The 25,376-nt window shown below is 49.0% G+C and overlaps 1 protein-coding gene across 1 annotated transcript in view; it reads right to left on the reverse strand.

Annotated features, from left to right (window-relative positions):
* Positions 1–25,376, reverse strand: part of LOC100226816 (uncharacterized) — a 1,189,242-nt gene that overhangs the window by 1,146,639 nt on the left and 17,227 nt on the right. Inside the window, 1 exon segment of the mRNA XM_072919754.1 lies at positions 23,991–24,416. Coding sequence (XP_072775855.1) covers positions 23,991–24,416 — 426 coding nt within the window.

Raw genomic sequence — 25,376 nt, forward strand, 5'->3', positions numbered from 1 at the left:
TGTGGTACAAACAATAACTGGGTGGGAAGAGGCGCTCCTGAGTTCAAGCCTTAATGTCATAATAGGAAACTGCCCCTGAGCACTGCAGTGCTGGAGCACCCTGCCTGCAAACTCACCAGAGGCAAGAAGCCACTGCTGCCACGCTGCAGGGCTGCCTGCAGCACAGAGGGAATCATGGCCAAGCCGTCCCTGCAGGCCTGGGTAATCCACACAGGGAGCCCAAAACTTCCTCACAGCTCTCTAACTCATTCAAGAAATAGGAAACTATAGTAAGCAGAGATCTCCCTCACCATCTTTTTCATATAAGTGTGTCACACACCCACTGTGATGCTGAAAGTAAAAAAATTAACAGCTTACATTAGAAGATACTGAAACCTTTTCTTCACCTTGCTTTGTAGGTTCCCTTTTCTATATGTAGCCACCTCCCATTCTGGGAAAAAATGAGCCCTATTTTTTTACATGTGTTTTGTATGCACAACTTTAATTGCTGTTCTAGATACACTGCAAGTAGTTAGCAATCCGGAAAAACTAACAAACAAAACAAAGAAACTAAGAAAGCAAAACACATTTGGGTACATGAAAAAGGACTGCCTGGAAGGAAAAATATTTCTCAAATGTTTCTCACTGACCTACCAATTAGATGGTGTTACCTTTAGTTTAACTTTACACACTGAGAACACTTGATTGAACACCCTGCATTAACTCAAATTAATGGCAGGTTTTGCTATGTCACAGCTGTAAACTAATTTTTCAATCTTAGAGTACAGTAAGTTATCACAATGCAATTTGGAAGAAATGTCATACTGCATGAGGTGTGCACACAATTGATTTACCTCCAAAAGTCAGTTTATGACTGTTCTCTACCAGGATTTCAGTAGCTGCTATAGCTTGAACACACACTGGCCAGCCTTGATTTACTGGATCCCACATCTTTGATAAATAAGCCACGGGTCTCTTTACTCCTCCCCACTCCTGAAACAAAACCCTATGAGCTACCCCCTTTTCTTCATTTCCGTACAGATGAAAGGGTTTTGCTAGTGAAGGTAAGCTTAAAGTTGATATTGGGGCTAGTTTTAACTTCAGTTTTCTTAGTTTTTCACCATCTTCTTTGTTCCATTTTATATCATCTCCTCTGTCAGTTTATTCATACAAAAATTTTACTGCCTGTGTGCATCCTTCAATCTACAATCTACAATATCCCAATAATCCGAGTATTTTTCTGATTTCCCCTTTTGAAGAGGGAGGGGGAAGGGATAGAATTCCTGTGATTCAGTCTGGGTTGAGCTTCTCACTACCCTTACTAATCAGATGTCTAAGATATTTTACTTTTGCTTCTACAAATTGCAGCTTTCCTTTTGATACCCTTAATCCTTTTTCCCCAAGAAAATTCACAAGCTTTATAGTAGCCTCTCTAACTTCAGCTTCAGCTTCCCCAGAAAGTAAAAATATCATCCACATATTGGATAGTTTGTATTCTAGGAGGAGTGGGGAATGTTTGTAGTATTGTTTCTAAAGCTTGTCCAAATAAGTTTGGAGATTCAGTAAACCCCTGTGGTAGTTTTGTCCATTTTAATTGCTGTTTTCTCCCAGTTAGTGGATCCTCCCATTCAAAGGCCAAGATCTCTCAGCTCTCCGGGGCCAAAGGGCAAGCCCAAAAGGAATCTTTAAGGTTCACTATGCTCCTTCTATTACCACATTTTTAATGACAGGAACTGTGAAACTTTCTCCTTTTGTTCTTGTTACATTTACAGTATATTTGTTTACACTATAACCTTTTGGAATACTTAACAGACAGGTTCTTTCTGCCCCTGTGTCTACCACAAACTCCAATTTTTCCTCTTGGGGACCCACTTTTAAAGTTATCACAGGCTCCAGACGGAACTTGTCCCCTAAAGAATAAAGCCTCTGACACCCCTATTCTTCCTCGGTGCCCATCTCTTTACAAATTCTCAGATCTGTTACACTCTTAGGACAGTCTATTTTATAATGTGCTTCGCCCTGACAGTAAAAGCAGATGTTCCTGGAATGTTCCTGAAACTTTGATTGCATTGGGATTTTATTCTTTCATGTTCCCCTGTCTCTACCACCATCATATCTAGGAGTAGTGCCTCTGGGGTTTTTATTGTTTTCTTGCAATTGTTTTCTCTCATGGTGACTGCCACAATCTTTGCTTTTAGTTTGGCTTTGGCCACAGACTTTCTGAGCCTCCTTTAATAAATCATCTAATAGTTTGTCATGCCGATCTTCAATTTTTTCCCTTATCTGGCCAAGCACAAAGTTAATCTTTAACAAAGCTTTTCTCACATCAGTCTCAGGATCCACTCTGGAACTCTGCCTCCTATTTCTCCCAAGTCTGTCCAACCACTCAGCCGGAGCCTCCCCCCTCCCCTGCTGTGCCCCAAAAGTCCCTCAGCACTTTGCCCTCGAGATGCTGCTCCCCCTATTTCCCCAACGATCAAATTACAATTCTCATTCATATGTTTTCTCCCCTCCTCATCATTTTGACTCCACTCAGGAGGTGCAGGTGGCATTTTGCCCTCCCGGGAGGGGCCCTATGGATTTTCTTTACTCCAGGCTTTTATGCCTGCAATTCTGATCATTTCCCTTTCTTCTGGAGAAAATAGTATCTGTATTATCGACGGTATTTCTTCCCAAGTATAAATGTTCAAACTTAAAAATTGGTCTCATTCTTCAGCAGTGCTTATGGGATCCTCCAAAATCCCTTTGATTTCCTTTTTAAAATTCCTGACCCCAGAAGAAGTCCAAGGAGCATTCACAAACCCAGTTCCACCCCCTCTCATCGGGACCTCTCTTATTCATGTATATTTTACATAATCACAAATTATTCCATAACATATAACATTAGGGCTGCAGAGATCCCCCTGCAGGTTCACGGGTGTGAAAAACACCAATCACTTGGTTTTTAAAATTTTAAAAGTTTGACAATAATAAAATGGTTATAAAAATAATAGAGAATTAAAGTTTAGAGTTAGGACAATTACAAGACAATAAAAAGCAAAGAATTATGGACGTCCGGATGCTCTTGGACACTAAGTCAGGAAAAGCATGACTTGTGAACAAAGGAATCACCCTTAAACCAATACACTGTTGCATATTCATACATCCTCCATGGTTATGCATACATTCTATTCTAAACAAGAAACTCTGTCTGTTGTACGTCAGCTGTTTCCTTTAATCCCCTGGTGTCTCGGAGTCTGAGCAAGGCCTGAAGAAATTAGCTTCTTCTGATAAGAAGCCATAAATTCCTCTCCTTTGGAAGACTGAGGTGTTCCTCGAAGCGAGTATCTCATTCCTAAAAAGAAAACTCCCCCCACGTACATAGTCTCTATTTTAACATTATGTTGTAACCTAAAACTACGCTTAACACAATACGTAAGAGAATTAATACAGTAAAACTTTTTAACATGACACATATAATATTCATGGTAACACTTGCGAAAAGCCAATCATAAATATGCATTTGTCACAATCCCTCCTCTTATTCTTTATAAATCATTTGGCTTGAGCAATATTTCTTGTCCTCTTGCATTCTTTGGACTCTGTTGGTAATCAAATAAAACATGGGATTAAACAAAGAAGAAATATCAAAACACTTGTAACACATAAAAGGAAGAATCCTAATTTCTTCCACCATCCCATTCTCAATACATTACCCCACCTGTTAGTTTTTAACATTGTTTTCCCTTTGGTTTTTTTTGGACTGATACCAGGGTCATAATTTTTTTCTGATATCCTTTGTTTTTTCCAGGATGACGCCCTCATTGCCATCTATTTTCAACAATCTGTACAGCCCATTCTTTAGCCAATAAATAGCGTAAAGCCAACCTATTTTAATCCACTGCAGTTATAGTTTGGCTTTGCTGACTCAATATTAATTCCAGTGCCTGAGCAGCTTTGTTTGTTATCTCCTCTATAACTGCTTGGAGTCCTATAATACGATGCAGTATATAATTTGGGGTTAATACAGAGCTAGATTGCTGTGCTGGTTTCACCTTTTTTTTTTTTTTTTTTTTTAACTAATTGCCTATTTACCGAATCTTGGACTATATGTCTAAGATCAAATGTAAAACAAATCCATCTCTCTCCTTTTGGACATTCCATGCTCCAAGTATTACTACTTTTTCCTAAGTTCCTTGTAATCCAATATTTTCCCCATTTTGCCTGCAGGTACTCAGTTTGGGTGGGTCTGTGGCTGTTGACATGGGTGTGTGTAACAAAAAGGAACTTTGGTTCCTTTCTGTGTAATACTTTCTGTAGCATTTGGCACACGATCTTGCTGGTATCTCAGAAGGGAAAAGACAACAAATGAGAGACAGAAACAGAAATGACAGAGGTCTGGCATGGCTTATACCCCCACCTCCCCTGCCTGTGGGGTTGCTTCCCACAGCAGGTACGTCTGATCTTCTCGGTGGTGAGTACAGTGCTCAGTCCAGGCTTGCCCTCTCTTTCCCTTGTCACTCCTTTTTACTCATTGTTTTAGGCAAGTCCTTTTCGACACTCCTTAACTGTGGTTTACCACCATTCCTCAGGTATCTCTCACTCAACAGGCACTAATAATCCATCCACAAAACAAAGTTATTACTTCAGTTTTTGAGTTCTTTCTGTATAGGGGATTGATTCAGTACTCAATACTTCTTGCAACGAGAACATAGATTTTGTGAACAGCAATGCCAATTATTCTCATAATTTGAACATTCACTTATAACCCAGCTGGCATGTCCAATATGAGGATGAATCACATAAAGTATACAGTATAGTACTGATGGCAATTTCCCTTCTTCCCTGTACAAGCCACAGGCTGAGGCCAGGCTATAAGAACTCTTTGGCTGAAACACTCCTGATCCTCCTGTTTGAAGTGGCAGTGTTCCTCTGCCAAGGAGGTGTCGGAGGCCTCTCAGGGTTTATTCAGGCAGGGCTTAAAACCAGTGATGCAAGCTTTGCCTTATTTCTCAGTGAGGTGTTGTTCTTTGTACCTGCCTTGGATCATTTGGGTCTTCCCAAACCATTACCACCCAGTCCTGGTTGGAAGTCAATTTGGTATCACCCAGTTTAGATGTGATAGTCCATTCCTCAAGTTTCTTCACAAGTCCTTTGGTTTTGCTGGCATGAATTCACCCTCTTTCCGTGGTTTGGATTGCTGCTTTAGTGGTACCTGGAAAGGATTTCTTAATAGCACAGTGTTAAAAGAAAAACAATAGTGCATTAACTTTTACCATTAGTTTTCTTTAAAACTTTCTGAGTTTAACTAAACTCTTTTTCTACAGCCACTTCTTCTTCTTGTATCCAGCTGTGTTAATAGGTGCAGAGGCAAATTCTTCTTCCTGTGAGCTATAATTAGTTAAATAAAAAAGACCAGGCCAATTTTAACATGAGATGTATCACATCTCTTGCCTTTTACTTTTTGGGTAACATTTAACTGTTTTAGTCTTACTGACTTTTAGTCTTCAGAACAAAAGCCTTCTCTTCTTAACAACAGCAATCAGAAAGAAAAAAGAAATCTTGCTTAAGACAATAAACCACTTTGTGAGAGTCACAATCTCTGCCTTGATCTTCTCTCTACTGGTGGTCCTGTTCACAGCCTTGGGTTTAACTCTGTCCTTCCCCACTTCCCCCCCTCCTTGTTGTCACTCTGCCTAGCAGGAATGGGGGAGAACTTACAGATAGCTGTGGCTGAGGGGACCTTGGGGGTGTATTTCACTCTCCCCTTCGCTCTCTTTCTCTCTCTCTCTCACTTTCTATCACTTTCTCTTTTTTTTTCTCTCTTCACATTTCAGCAGCCACATTCCAATATCAGTCCACTTTCTAACAGTAATCCTACATCCTGGAGAGGTGAGTTTGCCAATCCCCTCTCCCCCCTTTTTCAACTTCCTTACAAAGTAAATTACTTTTGTTATGCATGTTCTGCAGGCCTGTAATTCACGGCACCCTCTACCAAGGCTACCAGCCACTCACAGCTGACAGTGCAAAAATAAAGACTTGGTTTGCTATCACAATTTTCCATTCACAAGCTTGAAAAGGTTGCAGGAACAAAGTAAACAACAACTGACTTCCAAAGTGACCCTGCCTGCACCAAAACAAATTTAAGGCAATGCTAGTTAGTGCAATGCAATTTGCAAGGAAGCCAAGGTTTGATTTGGGAAGGCCATCTGAGGACACAGAGCATGAGTTTTACAAATCTGTATTTTGAAGAGGGAATGGACAAAATATAAATAGAGTTGAGGGCAGGGGGAGGACAGCAAGTGAGGAATTTTTCTCTGCAATACTCTCTTTTTGACTGCCAGGAAACACTCTAACACTCTCTCCAAGGAGATAAAGAAAAGCTCATAAAAAACAATCTACATTACATATACTACCATTCATCTACATTTACTCACTTTTATTTTTCACTAACTCTCACATACAACAAGAAGATACTTTTTACTTTCAAACAGTCTACATTACATATCTACACCCTGAGTGCTGTTGGAATGTTAATCCCTCAACCCAGCAGGTTTGAATCCTGGATGCTCTTGGGCACTCTTATCCCTCAATCCGGCACTCCACGGGGTTCCTCTTCTTCCTAAGATCCAGTCCCAGTTTCTCTGGGAGGGATTCTCTCTTTTTTTATCACTCGCTTGGTCTCTTTACTGGCCGTTTTTCACATGAAAAAGACGAAAAGCAGCATGAGAGACTACAGCAATCACTTGGCAAGTCTGGGATACCCAGCAGCTTCTGTCACACACATTCATTCCCCCCTTATCCGCCCCATCCCAACAAATACTCACCTATCCTTTGTCCTTGGGTCTTGGTTCTTCGTGTACACTTTAGTCTTGGGGCTAATTACTGTGGTTTTAGGGAATGCTTTCCCTTTTCTTTGTTTTATTGTCTCCTTTTGCCCATAGATCATAACCTGTGTCTGGTCACACACCAGGGGAACAGAGCGAGGCTGCCTAAATAGGGCAGGACCCGTCTTCCTCACCCTGACTCTGCCAAGGCCCCGGCAGAGAGGTGTTAAAAACCATCCTTTGCTACCATAATTGTGAAAAACGCCAATCACTTGGCTGTTAAATTTTTAATAATAATAACATGGTTATTAAAATAGTACTACAATTAGAGTAATAAAAATTTAGAGTTAGGACAATTACAAGACAATAAAAAGCAAAGAATTAAGGATGTCCAGATGTTCTGGGGCACTTAAGCCACAACAAGCATACCATGTGAACAAAGGAATCACCCCTAAAACTACACTATTGCATATTCATATATCCTTCATGGTTATGCATACATTCTATTTAAAACAAGAAACTCTGTCTGTTATATGCCAACTATTTCCTTTAATCCCCATGGCGTCTTCGAGTCTGAGCAAGGCCTGAAGAAATTAGATTCTTCTGACAAGAAAACCATAAATTCCTCTTCTTTGGAAGATTTAGGTGTTCTGTGATGGTTATGTCAAAGCGAGTATGTCATTCCTTAAAAGAAAACCCAGATACATAGTTTCTATTTTAACTACTAAAGCTTCAATTTAACTACACAACTACATTTACAGTACTATTAAAATGTTAATACAGCACTACTATTCAAACTAACATATGTGCATTTTTCACCTTGGGCTTCTGGTGGAGTATCCCCGGAAAGTGCCCATCTCTGCAGGGAGACACGTTTTTTCATTTGTAAATTAGGTCTTTCTTTCTCTGTCATCTGTGGTTTGGTTTCCAGTCTTTCCCGGCTGGGTCTTCAGGTCTTTTAAAACTTTAAGAATCTTTTTCTACAAGCACAACTGACTTCATGTATGTTTTATATAAACACGAATTATTCCATAACATATATTACAATGGGGCTGCAGAGATTCCCCTGCAGGTCCATGGGGATGCAGAGATCCCCTCGCAGGTCCATGGGGCTGCAGAGATCCCCCTGCAGGTCCATGGGGATGCAGAGATCCCCCTGCAGCTCCATGGGGATGCAGAGATCCCCCCGCAGGTCCATGGAGATGCAGAGATCCTCCTGCGGGTCCGTGGGGATGCAGAGATCCCCCTGCGGGCCCGTGGGGATGCAGAGATCCCCCTGCAGCCCCTGGAGGAGCCAGGCTGGAGCTCGGGGATGCCTGAGAGGAGGCTGTGACCCCGTGGGCAGAGGGGCTCCGCTGGAGCAGCCTGGCCTGGCAGGACCGAGCCCGTGGCACAGTGACCCACGCTGCAGCACTTGGAGGGGGCTGTGCCCCAGGGGATGGACTCGGCTCGGAGAAGTTCCTGGAGAAGTCTCGGCTGGGAGAGAGCGCAGGGTGCAGCAGGGAACGACTCCTGTCCCTGAGCAGAGGGAGAAGCCGCGGGGGATGAGCTGAGCACGGCCCCATTCCCTGTCTCCTGCCCTGCCGGGGGAGGAGGTGCAGCTGGGAGCAGGGAGGCGTGGGGAAAGCTGCATTTAAGGCTCTGCACTGACTTCTCCTCGTCCTGCTCTGAGTCTTTGGAGTTTTCTGCCAGAAATCTCTCCCCTCCCCCGCTCACCCACAGGGCTTTGGGCAGGTTTCCCTTTTTGGGGGAAATCAAAGCGAAGCACCGATGCACTAATGAGGGGCAGGAGAAGGGAGGCTCCCGGGCTTCCCGCAGAGGCGGAGGCACGGAAGGCGCAGGGCCGGGAAAGCCGTGGCGGGAGGTGCGGAGAAGTTTGTTTGTGTGGGCAGCTCAATCCCGCCTCGGGCCCGGGCCCGTCCCGGGGCTGTTGCTCATCTCCGGCTTTGCCCTCACGCAGCGCGGGGGGCCCTGAGAGCGCGGGGCGAGTCTGGGCCGTGCGCAGAGCCCGCCCCCAGCTCGCTGCCATTGGCCGCTGGTGCCGTCAGTCGCGGTTGCGGCGCGCTGATTGGTGGGAGCGGGGCGCAGCACGGCCCCGGCGGCGGGCTGAGGGCGGCCGTGGGCGGGCAGCGGCGCCATTGGCGCCGGGAGCGTCTGTGCGGGCCCGGGAGCGGCGGCAGCGGCCGGAGCGCGGTGAGGCGGCGTCGGCGGAGCTCGGAGGCGGCCCCGGCGCAGGTGGGAGCCGCGCTGGGTTCTGCGGGGGCTCGGGGCTGGCTGCGGGCGGAGGGGGCGGCAGGGGGCTGCGGCGGGTCGGTGGTGCCGTGTCCGGCCCGTGCTGGCCCCGGGCTGAGGGCGCGGCGGGAGCGGCTGCCCGCGGTCTCCTTCCCGCCGGGGCCTGGGCAGGAGCCGCTGCCGGAGCAGCGCTGGCTCGGCCCGGCTGCTGTGGGTAGGACCGAGGGGGCTGCCCCGCGGCCGGGAGCGTGCGGGGAAATTCCCGTCGCCGGAGGTTTCTGTGGCCGGAGGAGAGCGAGGAGTCCTGTAAAAGTGACTTTATTGCCGAGCAGGGGGAGAGGCCGCGGGGCATTTGCCGTGCGCTCTCTGCCATGGTTGTAGTCCGCAGCCTCCTTTTTATCCTCATTTTCCCGGCCGCATCTCCCTCTGCCTTTGCCCACGGGCTGAGGTTCTTGGAAGGTTCAGACTTCCCGATGCGCCTGCTGCCTGTCCTCGTTAATATGCACCCTCCTTTTGTATACCAGCCGATATTCATGGCCCTGTTAAGTCTTTATTCTCCTGGAAGTTCGGGAATTTAGCGGGACTTTGAGAAATTGTGTGGCTCAATTTGTGAAATTTATTGGAACTGATGGTTTCCCCCGTTACTTCCTTATCTACAGGTCCCTGGCCCTATCTCCAGGCAGATTCACTCATTGACTCTGTTTTGTTCTTCCCGGGTCCTCTTTGGTTTTGGGATTATTCTCGGTGCCCTCATTCCCTGTCCTTTTGTAGGCGTTTGTGGATCAGGAGGCCTGGCTGCCACCTGCATCCCCTGGCTCAGCTGCTGGATGAGCTGCACTGCCAAGGTGTGGAGCATGGTAAAAAGATGAGAGTTGCAGCAGCACAGAAGAGGAGAAGCAGCATTCGTTTAACCCCTGGTGTGCCGGGGAGCCACAAAAGCATGTTCCAATCCCATCCTTTCTATATTTGGACCAATACATAAACTGCTCTCCTTTTTCCTTTGTTATCTTTTTCAGCACTTTTCCCTTGTCATCTCTTTGCCAACAGCAGTTTGGGCCATTTAGTTTTGCACAAACTCCCTTTTTTTCTGCTCACAGATAATCTGATCCCATCCCCTGGTGAAATGTTGTGTTCCTCTTTCAGTGGATTGGTCAGCAGGAAGGTCAGGAGCTGGAGCTGTCTGGCTGGTTCTTATTCCGAGGACAGCTTTTAATCTAATGATGCCATTGAAATGATAAATGAGTTCTCTGCTTCCTGATATGAATTGGTTTGGGTTCCCAGGGGCTGGTCCATGGTGTTGTAGGATTTTTTTCTGGTGGCCCTTCATCTTTTCCCCATTTTTGGGTGCTCCCTGCAGCCGGGGCTGCATCAATTGACCACATTTTTCTAATTACATCATCAAATACTTGAATTCCAACTAATTTCCCTGGACTTGTTCTAGCAAAAGCCCCAGTGCTCTGATACACCCTGTACAGCACAGACAGTGGCAGCAGATGTTGGAGTGGGCAGAGGGATTCCCCCCCCCTTATTTTAGTGAAGTTTTCACAACATTCTCCATTTGCTGTTTCCCTTTGCAGCCTCAGCCATTTCTGTTTCAGAGTCAGATCCTCACCATGGGCTCTGCCTTCAGCCCTGCAGATTCCATCTGTGCAAGCAGGCAGAGCTTGGGGTGAGGGGCAGAGGGAATCAGCCAATTCCTGCCCCAGGCAGGAAGAGCCAGGTACATTGTCCCCACTCTGCCCCAACAGTGTTAATTTGCATTTCTAAAGCTCCTCTCCTGGGTGCCTGGAATGCAGCTTCTCTTCCAGAGCAGCTTCAGCAGCCTCACATGTGCCCCCCTACAACCTGCTGCTTTTTTTTCCCCCTTCAAATCCTCTGTTTAATGTTTATGAGTTAAAAGGGCACCTTTAAATCTCTCCTAGTTTTTCAAAATGCAGCCCAAAGGTGAATGTCAAAAAACCCTGACCAAAATTTTGGCATCGCCAAAAGCAAAACAAAAACACACAAAAAACTTCCAAGGCCATTAATTTTTTTCTCGTTCTTCTCAGAGTAAAAACCCATTCTCACATCCCTGACCAAACCTAACCAGCGACATAGAAGTAGGATTATTTTAAAAAATATTCTCATGCTATATACTTTGCACTGAAGCTGCAGGAAAAAGAAGAACTCCACCAATATGTTTAGTGTTAGAGTAAAGGCATTTCTTGATTCTGGCCAGGATGTGCAACAGAAATCATTCCATCCCCACATAGCCCGGGTGTGCAGAGAAAATCGTTCCATGACACGTGGGTTTTACTCGATTTTTCCCAAACCTAATACAATCTAAAGCAATCTAAATCCACTGGTTTAATGTTCCAAAGTTTCAAGTTGTGCAGATTTCTTTGCTTCTGCTGTTAATGAGGTGGGAAGTGCTGATTTCCTTCTCAGCCTTTTGCAGACCAGGTGTCTGCAGCCCTGGCAGTGTCTGGGGTAGGTGTTGGTTGCTGTTTGCTGCTGGGGTTGATGTTTTGCTGCTGGTCGTTATCTTTGTGGGTATCTTTTGGGCCATTCCCAGTGTGTTGAGGTGTTAAACTCATCTCCATTGAGTGGTGCAACATCCCTTAACAAAACCTTTAACATTTCTTTCCCCAGGGCCAAGGCAAAGCAAGCCTGAGTAGAGAAATGAAAGGTTAACAATGTTAAAGTCTATGAGCTGGTGTATTTTCCATCAATGCCATGGCAGGCAGGGCAGTGTGTGAGTGTAAGTGAGAGCCAGAGTGGAATTGTGCCGTGCTCTTGCCCAGCAGCTGTGGCAGGGCAGGCCCAGAGAGCGCTGAAGCTGCAGCAGTGGCAGCAAGGGCTGTCCCCGGTGGCTGGAGCTGCCAAAGGAGGGTGGCCAGGCCGAGGATTTCAGCAGAGGATGTGTGGGCAGGCCCAGGGCCTTGCCCCGCTGTGGAGCCCTGGCTGCTGCTGCGCTGCCTTCAGTGCAGCTCAGTGGGGGCCTCCCATCCTCCTGCTGCAGGCGGGAAGTGCAAATCTCCGGGGCTGCAGAGACCCGGAGCCGAGGCTGAGGGGTCCCCCCCGTGCTCAGCTGTGCTGGCGGCTGTTTCTGGCCTCGGGGCCACTTGGCACGGGCCACGCCACTTGGCCACCAGTGGTGCTGCTCTGCACTCCTTAGGCAGGAGCCGATGTCCTGCTGGGATGTTGGCAACAGCAAAGTGCCAAGGCAGGCTCTGTGCCAGCCCAGCTTCCTGGGGGAGAGATGGCACCAGAGACAGGATTCTGGCCACAGACTGCTTTAAATGTGCATCCCTTATCTCCACCCTGCACTAGGTGGAGAATTCCCAGGGTAAGGAATTCCCAAGATCAATTGCAAGGGGAAATAATTGAATACCTGCCCTGGGTCTGGCTCTTCTTCTTGCTCAAGCCAATGGCAAAAGCCGTACCCATGGCATCTTGGTTTCTATCCCCAGCTTCCAAAGGTGTTTCTTTCTTTCCCCATTCACTATTTGTACCCAGCCTGAGCTCTGGGGGTGCCAGAGGTTCTGTAGGTCCCATTGTATTCCTAAAGCTGCCATAACCCCCTGGAGGATCTTTCCTGTAAAATGAGTTCTGCTCTCTGAGTCTATGACTTCCACAATCCCTTTTATATGAATTATTTCTTTCAGTGGCTGCTGAGCAATCAGAATTGCTTTTGCCCCCCTGTTAGGTGAGATGGTGTCACCAGAAGATATTGAAGCCTTCCTGCTCAGGGCATGTCAGTGCCAGGCTCTTACAAGTACACACAGCTGTGCCGGTTGAGCTGACCATGAGGGTAACCTGGGCTTAGTCTGATTCCCTTTCCTCAATAACAGCGTGTCTTGGAACTCTTTTCCCTTCTGCTGCCCTTGAAGAGCCATCCACAAAGACATTTCCTGCCTCAGGCCAGGCAATGTCTCCTGAATCTCCCCCAGGCTGGGTCTGGAGCTGTGTCACTTGAATGCAGTGCTGGGTTTCTTCCCAGCCCCTCTGGGGGCTGTTCAAACAGGAGGCTGGGTTAAACCCTTCCCCTGTCCTCAGTTCTGAATCCTCCTGTGCCACTGAACAAGTTTCACACTGTAATAACCGAGCACTGCTCATCCATTGCGAGGCTCTTTTGGTTATCAAAGCTTGAACTTGATGGCAGACTGGAACAGTTGGAGATCCTGTTGTCATCAGGTTTTGGGCCTTGGTTCGTGTTGAAGCTGTGGCTGCACAATTCTGCAGACAATGAGGCCACTGTGGCCACAAGGTGAAACATTTTGGCCCAGGAATTCCTTTGGCATGGCCCTGTTGAACATTCCCCTACAATTCCAATTTCTTTTCTGAGTCTGGAAGAGCCACAGCTGAGGCATCAATATTTTTGGTTGTTCATTTTCTCAGGTTTTGCTCTCTTTCTCCTGTCCATACCACAGCATGGAGGCTGTCTGGGGTTAAAAAGTCCAGACATTTTACACAAAGGTACAGCAGCAATAGCCTCTGTATCACCTTTTACAATATTACAATGCCGTCATCAAATTCCTTCCTAGATAATTACAATCACAGTAGGAAGAGAAAAAAAATTAGTTTAGTTCAAATTAACCTCCCACAGCTCCTAATTGAACAAATGACACCAGCTCAGCTTTCCCAGTTATTCCCTTAATAATGAAAACACTCCTTTACAATGTTCCCCCCTTAGGTGTAAGATTCAGAGTGGATGGAGAGGCCCCTGTGTCCATCAGGAGAGGCCTCCTCTGGATGCAGACCCAGCCTGGATGTTCTCCAGGGCTGCAGTGTGGTGGGTCCCCGGTGGGATGGGAGCTCAGAGAGCCCTGACAATCCATGTCCATGCAGGGGTGGACTCGCTCCTCCTGAGGGTGCTGCTGTCTGTGTTTGCAGTGTCCTTGTGGGCTGCAGCTGGAGCCCTGACTCCTTCCCAGGGGCTGTTTGGGTGGGCTCTGCCCTGGCCAGGAGGGCAATGCCTCTGCCAGGTGCTTGTGGCCGAGGCCGTTCCCTGGGTGCTGGGGCCCCCTTGGGCCCTGGGGTTGGTCCCTCAGGGGCTGTGGGAACTCTGCCATGGCCTTTGCCTTCAGCTTGGCCTTTTGCTCATCCCTCCTTGCCTTCAGCTGCTGTGCCTTTGTGCCCAAGTGCTGCAGGGCCTTCTTGTGCCACTCCTGCAGCCCCGGTCACTGCCTGTGGGTGCTCATCCTCTGAGAGCTGCTGAGCTTTCTGCAAAATCTTTCCTTTCTGCAGGGACCCAAACCAAATCCTTCACAGAAAATCCTGATCCTTCATGTACCATCATGTCGTGTTTTGATGCTGGCACAATACCTGTGTCCCCATGGAAATCCAGCTTCCCAAATAAGTGCTGTGAGATGCAATAAGGAACAGAGCAGAGCAGGCCTAAGCTTAGAGATAAAGGAGAAAGAACTTTATTAAGCTACTACTATAATAAAAGATACACACTACATCCAGAATTAAAACCTTCCAAAACATTCCTCCTCCCTGCACCCAAACTCCAACAAATCACAGTGGGACACAACTTGGACCCTTAATCAGGTCATCACCTTTCAGATAATCAATACTCAATCTATCAGGGGAGAGAGGAGTCTCTCTTGTGCCACAGACCCCCAGGAAACACAATTGCCACCTCTCGTGTTTCCATGTCACACATGGCACTGCCCAGAGAAAATGTGCCCGTGTGACACTCTCCTTGCCATGTCACAGTGCCCTCACCGCCGTGCATGGACAGACTGCTCATAGGGCTCCTTTAAGGATGCTTTGCCAAGGAACAAAAGAAACAACAGTTCAGTTTTCATTTTGGGAACACAGTCCCCCCCCATTTTCCTCCTCCCCTGGGGCTTAGGGTGCAAACGGAGATCTTCTTCCTGAAGACAGAGGGCATCACCACACCCTCCTCAGCTTTCCTCTGTTCACTCCATTCCTGTGCTGGAATTTGCTGAAGCAGGTCTCTTGGCTCACCATTGCATCCCCCTAAAGATGCAGTCTCTGTTGCAGGAGAAATTGGCTCAGTCAATGGCTTACAAGAAAAGTCCAGCCAAAAGCCACTCCATCATCTCCCCCCAACCTTCTTTCCCTAACATCTCAGGTCCCAGACTGTCTCTTTTCTCTTTCAAGGTGAGGAGGAGTAATATTTCACAAAGCTTTCATTTCCCAGGAAAGGGTTAAAAGTCTTGGACTCCCCTGGCTGCTGAAATCTCAGCCCAGACCCCAACTCCCAGGGCTGGGCACCTTCCCCCCCTTCTCCTTCTCCTCTGCCAGTGAATTTCCAGGTGCCTTCAGGCTCTCTGTTTCCCTCCGGTGGTGTGGGGGCGTGGGGAACAAAGACATCTCAGGTTTCCTCCCCCTGGCCTATCCCTCCCAGGCCGCAGGGCTTCCATTCCCCCACCCAGCCCGTGGTGGGCCGGGAGAGTCTGCACTCTGCAAAGAGACAGTTCTGCTGGGAGTTCTTGCTTTGAACCCTGTGTTCTCAGAGGCGTGCCCATGCCTTCAGTGGCCACTCCCGGTGCCAATATCCAAACCTGACCACTGATTGCTTTGAGACCGGCTGCCTGAGAAAATTCCCTTCTATGTCCATCCATGAAAATCTGCGTTTCCAGATGTTGCTTTGTTTTGCTCCTTGTGCTCAGGGTCCCCTGCACAGCCCGTGTGGCAGAGCCGGTGCCTGTCCTGCCGCAGTGTCCAAAGGCGGCCCCCCCGGCGGGCAGGGCCGGCAGCTCCCCGGGGCCGGGCAGCGGCCGGGGCGTCCCGCAGCCTCCTGGGGGCCGGGGGCCACTGCCGGCCCTGCCCGGGGCTGGTGGGCTCAGGCAGCGCCCGGCGCTGAGCCCCGGCTGCCCCACAGCCCCGGCCCGGCCCCGCAGCTCCCCACAGGCCCCCAGCCCTGCTCCCGGTCCCGCACCTCTGCGCCCGCTGCTGCCGCTGCCCACCACAGAGAAACCCCTGGCATCCTGACCTCCTGCTTTTCCTCTCCTGGAAACTGGGAATTCAAAGTATCAGCTGGCAAATTGTCAGGATAAGACCCTGCTGAAAAACATCCCAATCCTGAGTATTTTTCTCTTCCTCCTCTTTTCCATCATCCTTTTTCTTACCACACACATTCCTCCTGCTGCTTCTTGCCTGAACCATATTGCTGCACACTCCTCTTCACCCAATCCCTTCCCAGCACAGCAACACCATCCATCCCCTGTTGTCCAAATCCCTTCTCCCCTTCCCTTATTGCCCCCCTGGGTGTCCATGTCCTTAATTAGCTCTGGGGGAATGTGCAAGCTACCTCAGCATTCTCCCAAGGGACCCTTCAGAGACATTTTGGGGTCATCATCCCTTTGGCCAGGAGCCCTCCCTGGCTTTCCCTTTTCTCCCCTCCCTGGGTGCCCTGCCATGTTCACTCCCCGAAGATCCCAGGGCACTCACTGATGAGATTTTCAGTGCTCTCTCCCTGCTGACTCTTCACAGACCCCCCTGATGTGTCACTCCTCTGTCTCCTGGTCACTCCCGGGTCCCCAATCAATCCCCGGTGCCGCCGCCAGCCAAGGGAGCCGATCACCCAAAGTGGGTGAGGCACCTTCAGCTGCACTCCCTGCCCCAGGGTGTGCGGGAAAATTGACATCACCAGAGGATTCTGTCCACAAAGCAGACAGAGGAGTCCTGTGAAACTAATTTCATTCCTAAAAATGGGAGAGGCCATGGGACATTCCCCATGGGATCTCTCCAATTGCTGGAGGACACAGCCTCCTTTTCATCCTAATTCTCCTGGCCACATCTCCCTCTGCTTTCCCCATTGGCTGAAGTACTTGAGAGCTACAGACTTCCCAATCCACCTACTACATACTCCCTTAATATGCTCCCTGCTTTTATATAGCAAACGATATTCATGGCTCTGTTAAGTCTTTGTTGTTCTTCTGGAAGTTCATGAATAGAGCAGGGCCTTGGCTGAGCAGCAGTCTATGTCATCAATTAATAACATTTTCTGAAACCAAGGCTTCTCCTGTCACTTCCTTACATGAAAGTTGCTTGACCCTATCTCCGAGGGGATTCAGAGCATCTGTTTGTAAAGACACTTTGCTCTTGTTCCTTTCATGGGGGTCTCCCGTTTGTGGGACATCCCCCCTGGAGCAGGGTGTCCCCTCTTTGCTGCAGGCGCAGCCCTCAGGCAGAGCTCAGCCAATCAGAGCCCGCGGCGCTGATGACTCACCAGTTGCCAGGCAGACTCGCAGCTCCCCGCGTTCCCCACCTGGACCCCACCTGCGCCCCCCCCTCGGCCCCATGGCCCCCGCGAGGGGAATTTGGGGAGGTGGGAGTGGGGCAGCGCCAAGGCCGGGCCCCCCCGCGCTGTCCTGGCGGGAGCGGCTGCAGTGGGGACCGAGTGCGGGCGGGAGCGGCCGAGAGCCCAGCGCTGCCCCAGCCCGACCTGCCCCAGCTCCATCCCTGCCCCTCGGCTGGGATGCTGTGGGTCTGGGGGGAAGAGGGAGCCGGCAGTGGGTGCTGGGCCTGAGGGCAGGAGGAGAAGGGAAGGAGAAGCAGGCTTGAGGAACAGAATGATCAAACGATGCAGGTGGCAGGAGAAGGTGGGATTGTGCAGGAGAAGGAGGAATAGCAGGAGGAAGAGGAGTGTGAGGAAGAGGAGAGACACAGGCGGAGGAGGAGGAGCAGAAAGAGGAAGCAGCAGAAGGTTCCACCCCTCTCTGTATCTGCAGCCGTCCCCCAGCCCCAGGAGTGTTTCTCCCCCCACATGCAGCAGGTGACTGTGGAGGGGGATCCAGGATTTTCACGGGGTGAATCTTGGTGTTTCTGAGCTTTCTTGGGCTAAATGTTGGTGATTTGGTTTTATGTGGCAGCTGAATCTTTATGTTTTGGAGGAGGTTTTTGCTGACTTGTGATGTTTGGGGAGTTTTTGATCTGTATCTTGAAGTTTGTGGAATTTTTGGGGTAAATCTTGGTGTTTTGGAGGTTCTTACAGACACAAGATTCCCAATGACTTCCTGAGATGAACTTGGGCAAGGAGGAACCTCCAGTCCAAGGTGCTCTCCTCTTGTTTTTTTCCCCAAACCAGGATTTTTCATTCCCTGGGTGTGCCTGGATGGAGGAGGAGGAAAAGCCCCGGAGATGCTGCAGGAGAAGGAGCTGCAAACCCAGCCCAGGGAGCTGCGGGGAGGAAAGAGCCCCCCTGAGCCAGGAAGGCGGGCGGAGATCCAGCCGGAGCTCGGAGCTGGTGGAGAAGTCTCATGGCAGGGAGAAGCCCCACAAGTGCTTGGAATGTGGGAAGAGTTTCAGCCGGAGCTCCCACCTGATTGTGCACCAGAGGATCCACTCTGGGGAGAGGCCCTATGAGTGTGGGGAGTGTGGGAAGAGGTTTCGGACCAGCTCCAATCTCCTCGTACATGAGTGGAGTCACAGAGAGGAGAGGCCCTTCCGCTGCCCCGACTGCGGGGAGGGCTTCAACCGCAACTCCAGCCTCACCAGGCACCGGCGCATCCACACTGGGGAGAGGCCCTATGAGTGTGGGAAGTGTGGGAAGGGTTTCAGACAGAGGTCTTGCCTGATTGAGCACCAGGTGATCCACACTGGGGAACGGCCCTATGAGTGCTTGGAATGTGGGAAGAGCTTTGGGGGGAGCTCAGCCCTGAGAACACACCAGCGCATCCACACAGGGGAGAGGCCCTACGAGTGTCCCCAATGTGGGAAGAGGTTTCAGACCAGCTCCAGTGTCCTCAGACATGAGCGGAGTCACACAGAGGAGAGGCCCTTCCGCTGCCCTGACTGCGGGAAGGGCTTCAACCGCAACTCCAGCCTCACCATGCACCGGCGCATCCACACTGGGGAGAGGCCCTACAAGTGTGGGAAGTGTGGGAAGAGCTTCTCACAGAGCTCAAACTTGACCCAGCACCAACGGAGGCACCAGTAAGGGAAGCCCTGTGAGTGCCCCGAGTGAGGGAAGAGCTTGGAGTGAGGGAAGAGAGTGAGGGAAGAGTTTGGTGTGCTGCTGTAGCTCCATCCCCCATGGGAGGATCCGGGCTGGATGATCCCCAGTGACCCCCGTGGGGCAGAGCCCTGCTGATCCGTGGTCCTGGTGATCCATGCTGGGTGTGGGGAAGGTGTTGGCTTCTTCTCCTTGTGCTGCTGTGATTTGGGGGGGTTCCCATGGATGGGGGATGGGAGGTGAGTGGGGGGGTCCTGGTGCACTGCGGGGGACTCATAGCTTGGGTGTTCCCAGCGATTTGGGGGCTTGGTGAAGGGGGGAAGCAGTGAATGGGGGGATCCCAGTAAAATGCGGGGGGCGCTGATGATAACAGTGGGCCTTGGGAGATAACGGGGGGGGGAAGGACCAAACCCTAAGGGACTTCCCTAGTGCTGGTGAACCCCCCATGCCCCCCCAGCCCTTGGGGTCCCCCACAGTCCCTGCACTGTTCCTGGGGGTCCCACGGCTCTGGGGGGGTCAAAGCGGAGGGGATGGAACCTCCATCATAGATGGGGGCACAAAGGGGGTCCGGGCCCAGTGCTCGGCGGGGTCGGTGCACGAGGGGGGCCCGGTCCCTGTCCCGGTGCACGGGGGTGGCGCTGCCTGGGGGGTCCCGGTGCTTGTGGGGTTCCCAGGGTTCGAGGGGGGTCCGGTCCCTATCCCGGTGCTTGGTGAGGGGGGGGCAGTGCCCAGGGGGCTCCCACTGCTCGGTAATTGGGGGGTGTCAGAATCCAGGACATCCCTCTGGCTGCCCTGGATGGCTCGAGACCCTGGCAGGGGCCTCGGAGACCTTGGCATGGTGTCAAGAACACCGGTGGCTTTGGTTTTAGCCCCTGGAGAAAATTGCCAACTTTGTAGGGGGAATTACAAGGCACAAGGGTTTGAGTAGTGTGGTAGGTGAATTAACACAGGGTGGAAAAGTAGAATTTTAACACTTTAAAATATGGGGTTCAATGGGACAAGGTGGAGGGATCTGGGTGTGTCCTGAGCTTCTTCTCCTTCTTTTTGCCCTCCATGTCTTGCTGTGATGGTGACACTTTTCTGTTAGTTGAAGGTAGAGACACACTGTCCAACATAAATGATAGATATTGGCACGTTACTGGAAACACAGTACAGGTAGTTTTTAGTGTAGAAGGCAAACAGCGCCCTGAGGGCAGGGAGACTGCCACAGACCGACCTGCTAGACAGAGCTCAGCAGAGCGGACAAAGCGTGTTAGAGAAAAGGGAAAATAAACGGCCCTGAGAAGCAAAGCTCTGCATCTCGACTCCTTCTCTGCCCGCGCGGGCTGGGAGAAAAGGACTTTTCACAATCTGTCGAGAGTTTAGCTGAAGAATAGCTGCGCAGCAAGGGACACGAAAGGGTTAAGTTGATGAGAGTGTGAGAATACGTGACTTGTAGCATGAAAACAACCTTGAGAAACAGATGTCCCCTAACAACCTTGAACATACAGATGTCTCCCTAACAACCAAGATGTAAAATTGCTTAGTATGCAGAAAGATAATCAAGTATAAAGAAACAGTAACTGCAAGGCTTATCGCAAAGAGATATATGTGTTAATAAAAAGGTAACCAATCCTGAGCTTCGCTTTTGCAATATGTATGAACTAATTAGTGCTTGTATAAAGAAACTGTAATCTACTCCAATAAACTGAGACTTGTTGATCATGACAGCATGAGACTTGTCTCCCGCGACTCTCTCACCAACATCTGGCGCCCGAACGGATGGGATCCCCCCGCCTGGATCTGTGAGACGTTGCGTTGGGGTCGGGTCCCGCAGCTAGACGGACGGCGATTAAGCTCCACTACCTGGTGCCGCGATCTGAGTGACCACAGCGGTGAGCTCAGCCGATACGTGCTGCCGAAGCCTGGAGGGGCTGCAACAGCGCTGACGTGAGTAATGGATAGGCAAGCAGCATATAACCTTTTCACCTCCTTTTTCAGACGGAGGCAATTTAAAGGGCTTTATTTAGATAGGGATCTCCAGGCTTCCGTACAGCTTCTCTTTCATATTCTCTCAAAGAGAGCTGAAAAGGTTAAAGAAGCCAATTTGGAACAGTTGGTTCTGTGGGCAAGAAACAAAGGCAAGCTGCAAAAGCCTTCGCTGATTTTTAGTAAAATCAAATGGCAAGAGCTGGGGCAGCTGCTTTGGGACGCAGTGATAGAACGTGGAGGCGGGAGAGAAGCAGTGCTGGCCCCTCACTCCCCCGCAGCAGCGGCAGCGGCGGCGGCGAGCAACCCAGCGCGGCATGTCAATTGTAGCAGGAACAAGCGATCACAAAACAAGATACAAAGGCAAGAAAAAGTTACAGAAAGCCCTTCCTCGTTCCTTGTGGAACGGGTTGGCAGAACTAAGGCAACGGGCTGTGGCGGAGAGCAGCAGGGTGTGGCGGTAAGCACCGGCCAGCCGCCCGGGCGGACCGCAGAAGCGGCAGCGCGAAGTGGCAGCGCGGAGCGGCGGGCGTGGGGCCGGGCAGAGTGGGGCCGGCCAGCACCGAGCCTGAGGCAGCCCCGGGGCGGAGCGGACTTCGGCCGAGAGACAGAAGGCTCCTTGCTGCTGAGCAAGAGCGCGAGGAGGGAGATGGGCGTTCCCGGGGGCCGACCCACAGTGACGCAGCAAGGACGGGAGCAAGGCGGCGGCGCCTCCCCGCAGCACCCAACAATGGCGGCGGAGACGCTGCACAGCCTGGTTGCCACGGTAACGACAACCCCGAGAGCAGCAATGCCACCGATGGCGAGATGGCAACACTACAGCAAAAATTTCAACAGCATTTTTCCCATTCCTTGCAAGAGTCAGAAGACGTAATGAAAAAGTATAGCAGTACCAATTGTTTTCCAAGATACCAAAAAGGATGAACATTATGCAAATCAAAGTTATTTCAAATACAATGTGGATGAAAATCACTTGAAAAAGATAGAAATGTTAATAATGATTTAATTGCCAAAAATGTCTCTGAAAACAAAGATTTGAGAAAAGTCAGTCAGATGGAATGTTGGCATTGAGTTCACAATTTCTGGTTTTGAGTTTTTATAGATAATAAGATAAATGATAATTGTCAAGTTTTTGTAGGTAATGATAAGTAGTGATTGTTACTAATGTTATATGAATGCTTTGAAAAGATTGTCTTAAACTATTTTAAACATTTCTTGTTGATAGGTTGATCATATAATGTAAGTTGTCTGATTTTTGTGATAAGAATTATTATTAAGATGTTAAGGTATTGAGGTGTTGTTTTAATATTTACAGTCAGTTTTCATATGTATGGGTTTTTTTAGGTGATTGATTGTAAGATGTGTTTTTCAGAATCCTGTGTGTTTGATTTTTTAACTACTCATGTGTTTTCTTTATTCAATTTTCTATGCAGCTGCAGTTCATCTTCTTTTAAAAATTTATAGTCCAAGTTCTGGTTCAAGATTTCAGACTTCAAATTTTCAGATTTTTGAAGAAAAGGTTTGTTGTATTTAGAGAATTTTTGTCTTGAAGGAAATTTTAGACAGGTTCAATTATTTGATGTTTTGATAAATTGTTTATAATAAGGTTTTTTACTTATAACTGTTATTTTTAAGACTTTTGTTTTAAACATATCCTCCAATTAGAGTTCGAGCTCTGGCCAGGCTCTGACTCTACGTGGATGGTGTGATTGATCCAGATGTTTTCTGCATCAAAAAGGTATTCAAGTCCTTTTGGCTTGACAATTTGACCATACAGGACAGCTGAGCCTCAAAGGAGGTTTTGGAGAGACATGATCCGGACATGTTTTATCCAAATCTCTGTTGTTTTAAGGTTTTTCAGCTGCTGCAGACTCTGGGATGACAATTTGATAGTGTAGCACTTGGTAACTGTGATTTTATATGTAATATTGATTGTGTATTATTTGATTGATTTTTATTTGTTGTTAGTTTCTTTACTATATGCATTGTTTTGTTCTTAATGTTTTTCATGTTTATAACAAAGATGTTGATATTTCCATTTCTTCATGCAAGTTTTAGGGAACAGAATTGAGAGAGGACCCTCCAGTCCCTGTGGGGGTGTTGGGTTTGTTTGTGTTTTAACAGGTGCAGAATCTAAATGGATTTCAGTGAAGAATGTGGAACTTATCAATTCCAAGAGGGCACTGATCTCTCCACAAGTGGATCAGAGGATGCACAGCAAAAGTGGATTGTGCAAAGATTTGTGTTTCACCAACAGAAGATCGTGGGCTTTGAGTTTTTTTTTTATAAGTGTGTTTTTAATGATGTTATAGAATTTTTTTGCTAAGTTTTAATAAGTTTTAGTAATGCCTGTGATTTTTCTGTTCATCTTGCCATTGTCTTTCAATGGCAAAAGAAAAAGAGGGAGGTCCCAACGTGGATCAGCAGAAATTCTACTTGAGTGAGTGTTTTTACCCATCCAACCAAGAAGTCGTGTGATGGACAGGACAGATGCTCTCGCTGCATTGATACGAAAAGGCAGAAACAGAATTTTAAAAATAGATGAAAAAGATATCAACCCACAGTGATAACAACGTGAACAACAACAGTTTGCCTGGAACATCCCTGATGAATCCAGTTCTGATGAAAATTAATTTTGTAGAGTACAGAAAAATAAGTTGAAATATTATAAGTGTGAAGTTAGATTTATCAGAAGTTAGTTTATTAGAAGTTATAGTTTATGTTTAAAATTAAGATTGTTTCTTTCATGTTAGCTGGGTCAAAGGGTATTGCACTTTTTTTTATCTTTATAGTTATTTAAATTGTTATACCGTGTTTTTACAGTGTGTGCAAAAATTAGTTTATTGCGCCTTCACTCCAGCCTGAGTAGCTCAAAAGAAAAAGAGGGAATTGTTGCAGCATTTTTGAGAGAAAGAGAGCGGTGCACGAAGCTCCTCCTGCAGTTGGGGCACTCACAGGGCTTCCGTCATCGGTGGCTCCGTTGGTGTCGGGTCAAGTGAGAGCTCCGGGTGAAGCTCTTCCCAGACTGGGGACACTCGTAGGGCCTCTCCCCAGTGTGGATGCGCCGGTGGGTGACAAAGGTGGAGTTTTGCTTGAAGCCCTTCCCACAGTCAGAGCAGAGGAAGGGCCTCTCCTCGGTGTGAATCCGCTCATGCAGGAGGAGTTTTGAGCTGCTCTGAAACCTCTTCCCACATGTGGAGCACATGTAGGGCCTCTCCCCTGTGTGGATGCGCCGGTGGGTGACAAAGGTGGAGTTTTGATTGAAGCCCTTCCCGCAGTCAGGGCAGCGGAAGGGCCTCTCATCCGTGTGAATCCGCTGATGTACAAGGAGATTGGAGCTGCTGTGAAACCTCTTCTGACACTCGGGACACTCGTAGGGCCTCTCCCCAGTGTGGATGCGTTGGTGGATGATGAGGTGGGAGCTCCATCCGAAGCCCTTCCCACACTCCCCACACTTGTAGGGCCATTCCCCAGCGTGGATCATCTGATGTCGTTTCAGATTGTTGCTCCGCCTGAAGCTCTTCCCACACTCCAAGCACTTGTGGGGCTTCTCCCCATCGTAAATCTTCTCAGGGACCACCAGCTCTGAGCTCTGGCGGAAGCTCTGCCCACCTTCCTGACCCAGAGTGGGCCTTTCCTCCTCAGAGCACCCTGGGCTGGGTTTGCAGCCCCTCCTTGTGTGGGATCTCCGGGGCTTTTCCTCCCTGTTGGATTCCTGTGCTGTGGAGTTGCTTAAATCGGCCTCTTCCATGAGGTTGTGCTGCAGAGATTTGTCCTTCCTGGTCTCCATCATCAGCTCCTGCTCTGGGGTAGGAAGGACAAGGAGAGGATGGGATTTGCCTCCGTGCCACAAGGAAGGGCAAGGAGATCCCCCCAGTGCATCCCCGTCAGCAGAGCGTCGGCAGCGGGGCTGTCCTGCAGCCGGGGGCCAGGCTGGGCCGGGAGATGGAACAGGAGAGAGGGGGAAAGGGGCATTGACTTCCTCCTCACCTGCCTCGGTGTCCCAGGGTGTCTTCCTCTTCCTCACAGCCTCCTCCTCCATTTCGTGAAGGTTTGGGTATGGGAAATTCTGTTTTGGGAGGAAAACAAGGGATGAGCACATTGAGTTTTGTACTGGTTTCAAAGCAAACCAGGGGGAGAATTTATGCCAGAATTACAATTGAAAAAGAAAATTAATATCAAGGCAATGATAGAGAAATCCTGGCTTAAACTCACAGAGTCAGGATATAACCTGAAAACCCGATGGTCAGGGTGGTGGTAGCAGTCTGATGAAATGGTGGCTGCAGTCCGGCTGGAGTGATGAACGTGATTCTGTCAAAGCGGTGATCCTGTAGAAGGGTCTGGTCTTCCTCTGAAGGTCCAGTGGTGGTTATGGAGCTCTTGTCCTCTGGGAATGCAGTGGGCAAGGTGGTCGTGGTGTTGCAAGGGTGAGATTATATCCAGGTAGGAATGCTTGGTTCCTCCCCCTGGGCGGAGCA

The sequence above is a fragment of the Taeniopygia guttata genome, chromosome 30 (genome assembly GCF_048771995.1).
Source record: "Taeniopygia guttata chromosome 30, bTaeGut7.mat, whole genome shotgun sequence".
Taxonomy (NCBI): domain Eukaryota; kingdom Metazoa; phylum Chordata; class Aves; order Passeriformes; family Estrildidae; genus Taeniopygia; species Taeniopygia guttata.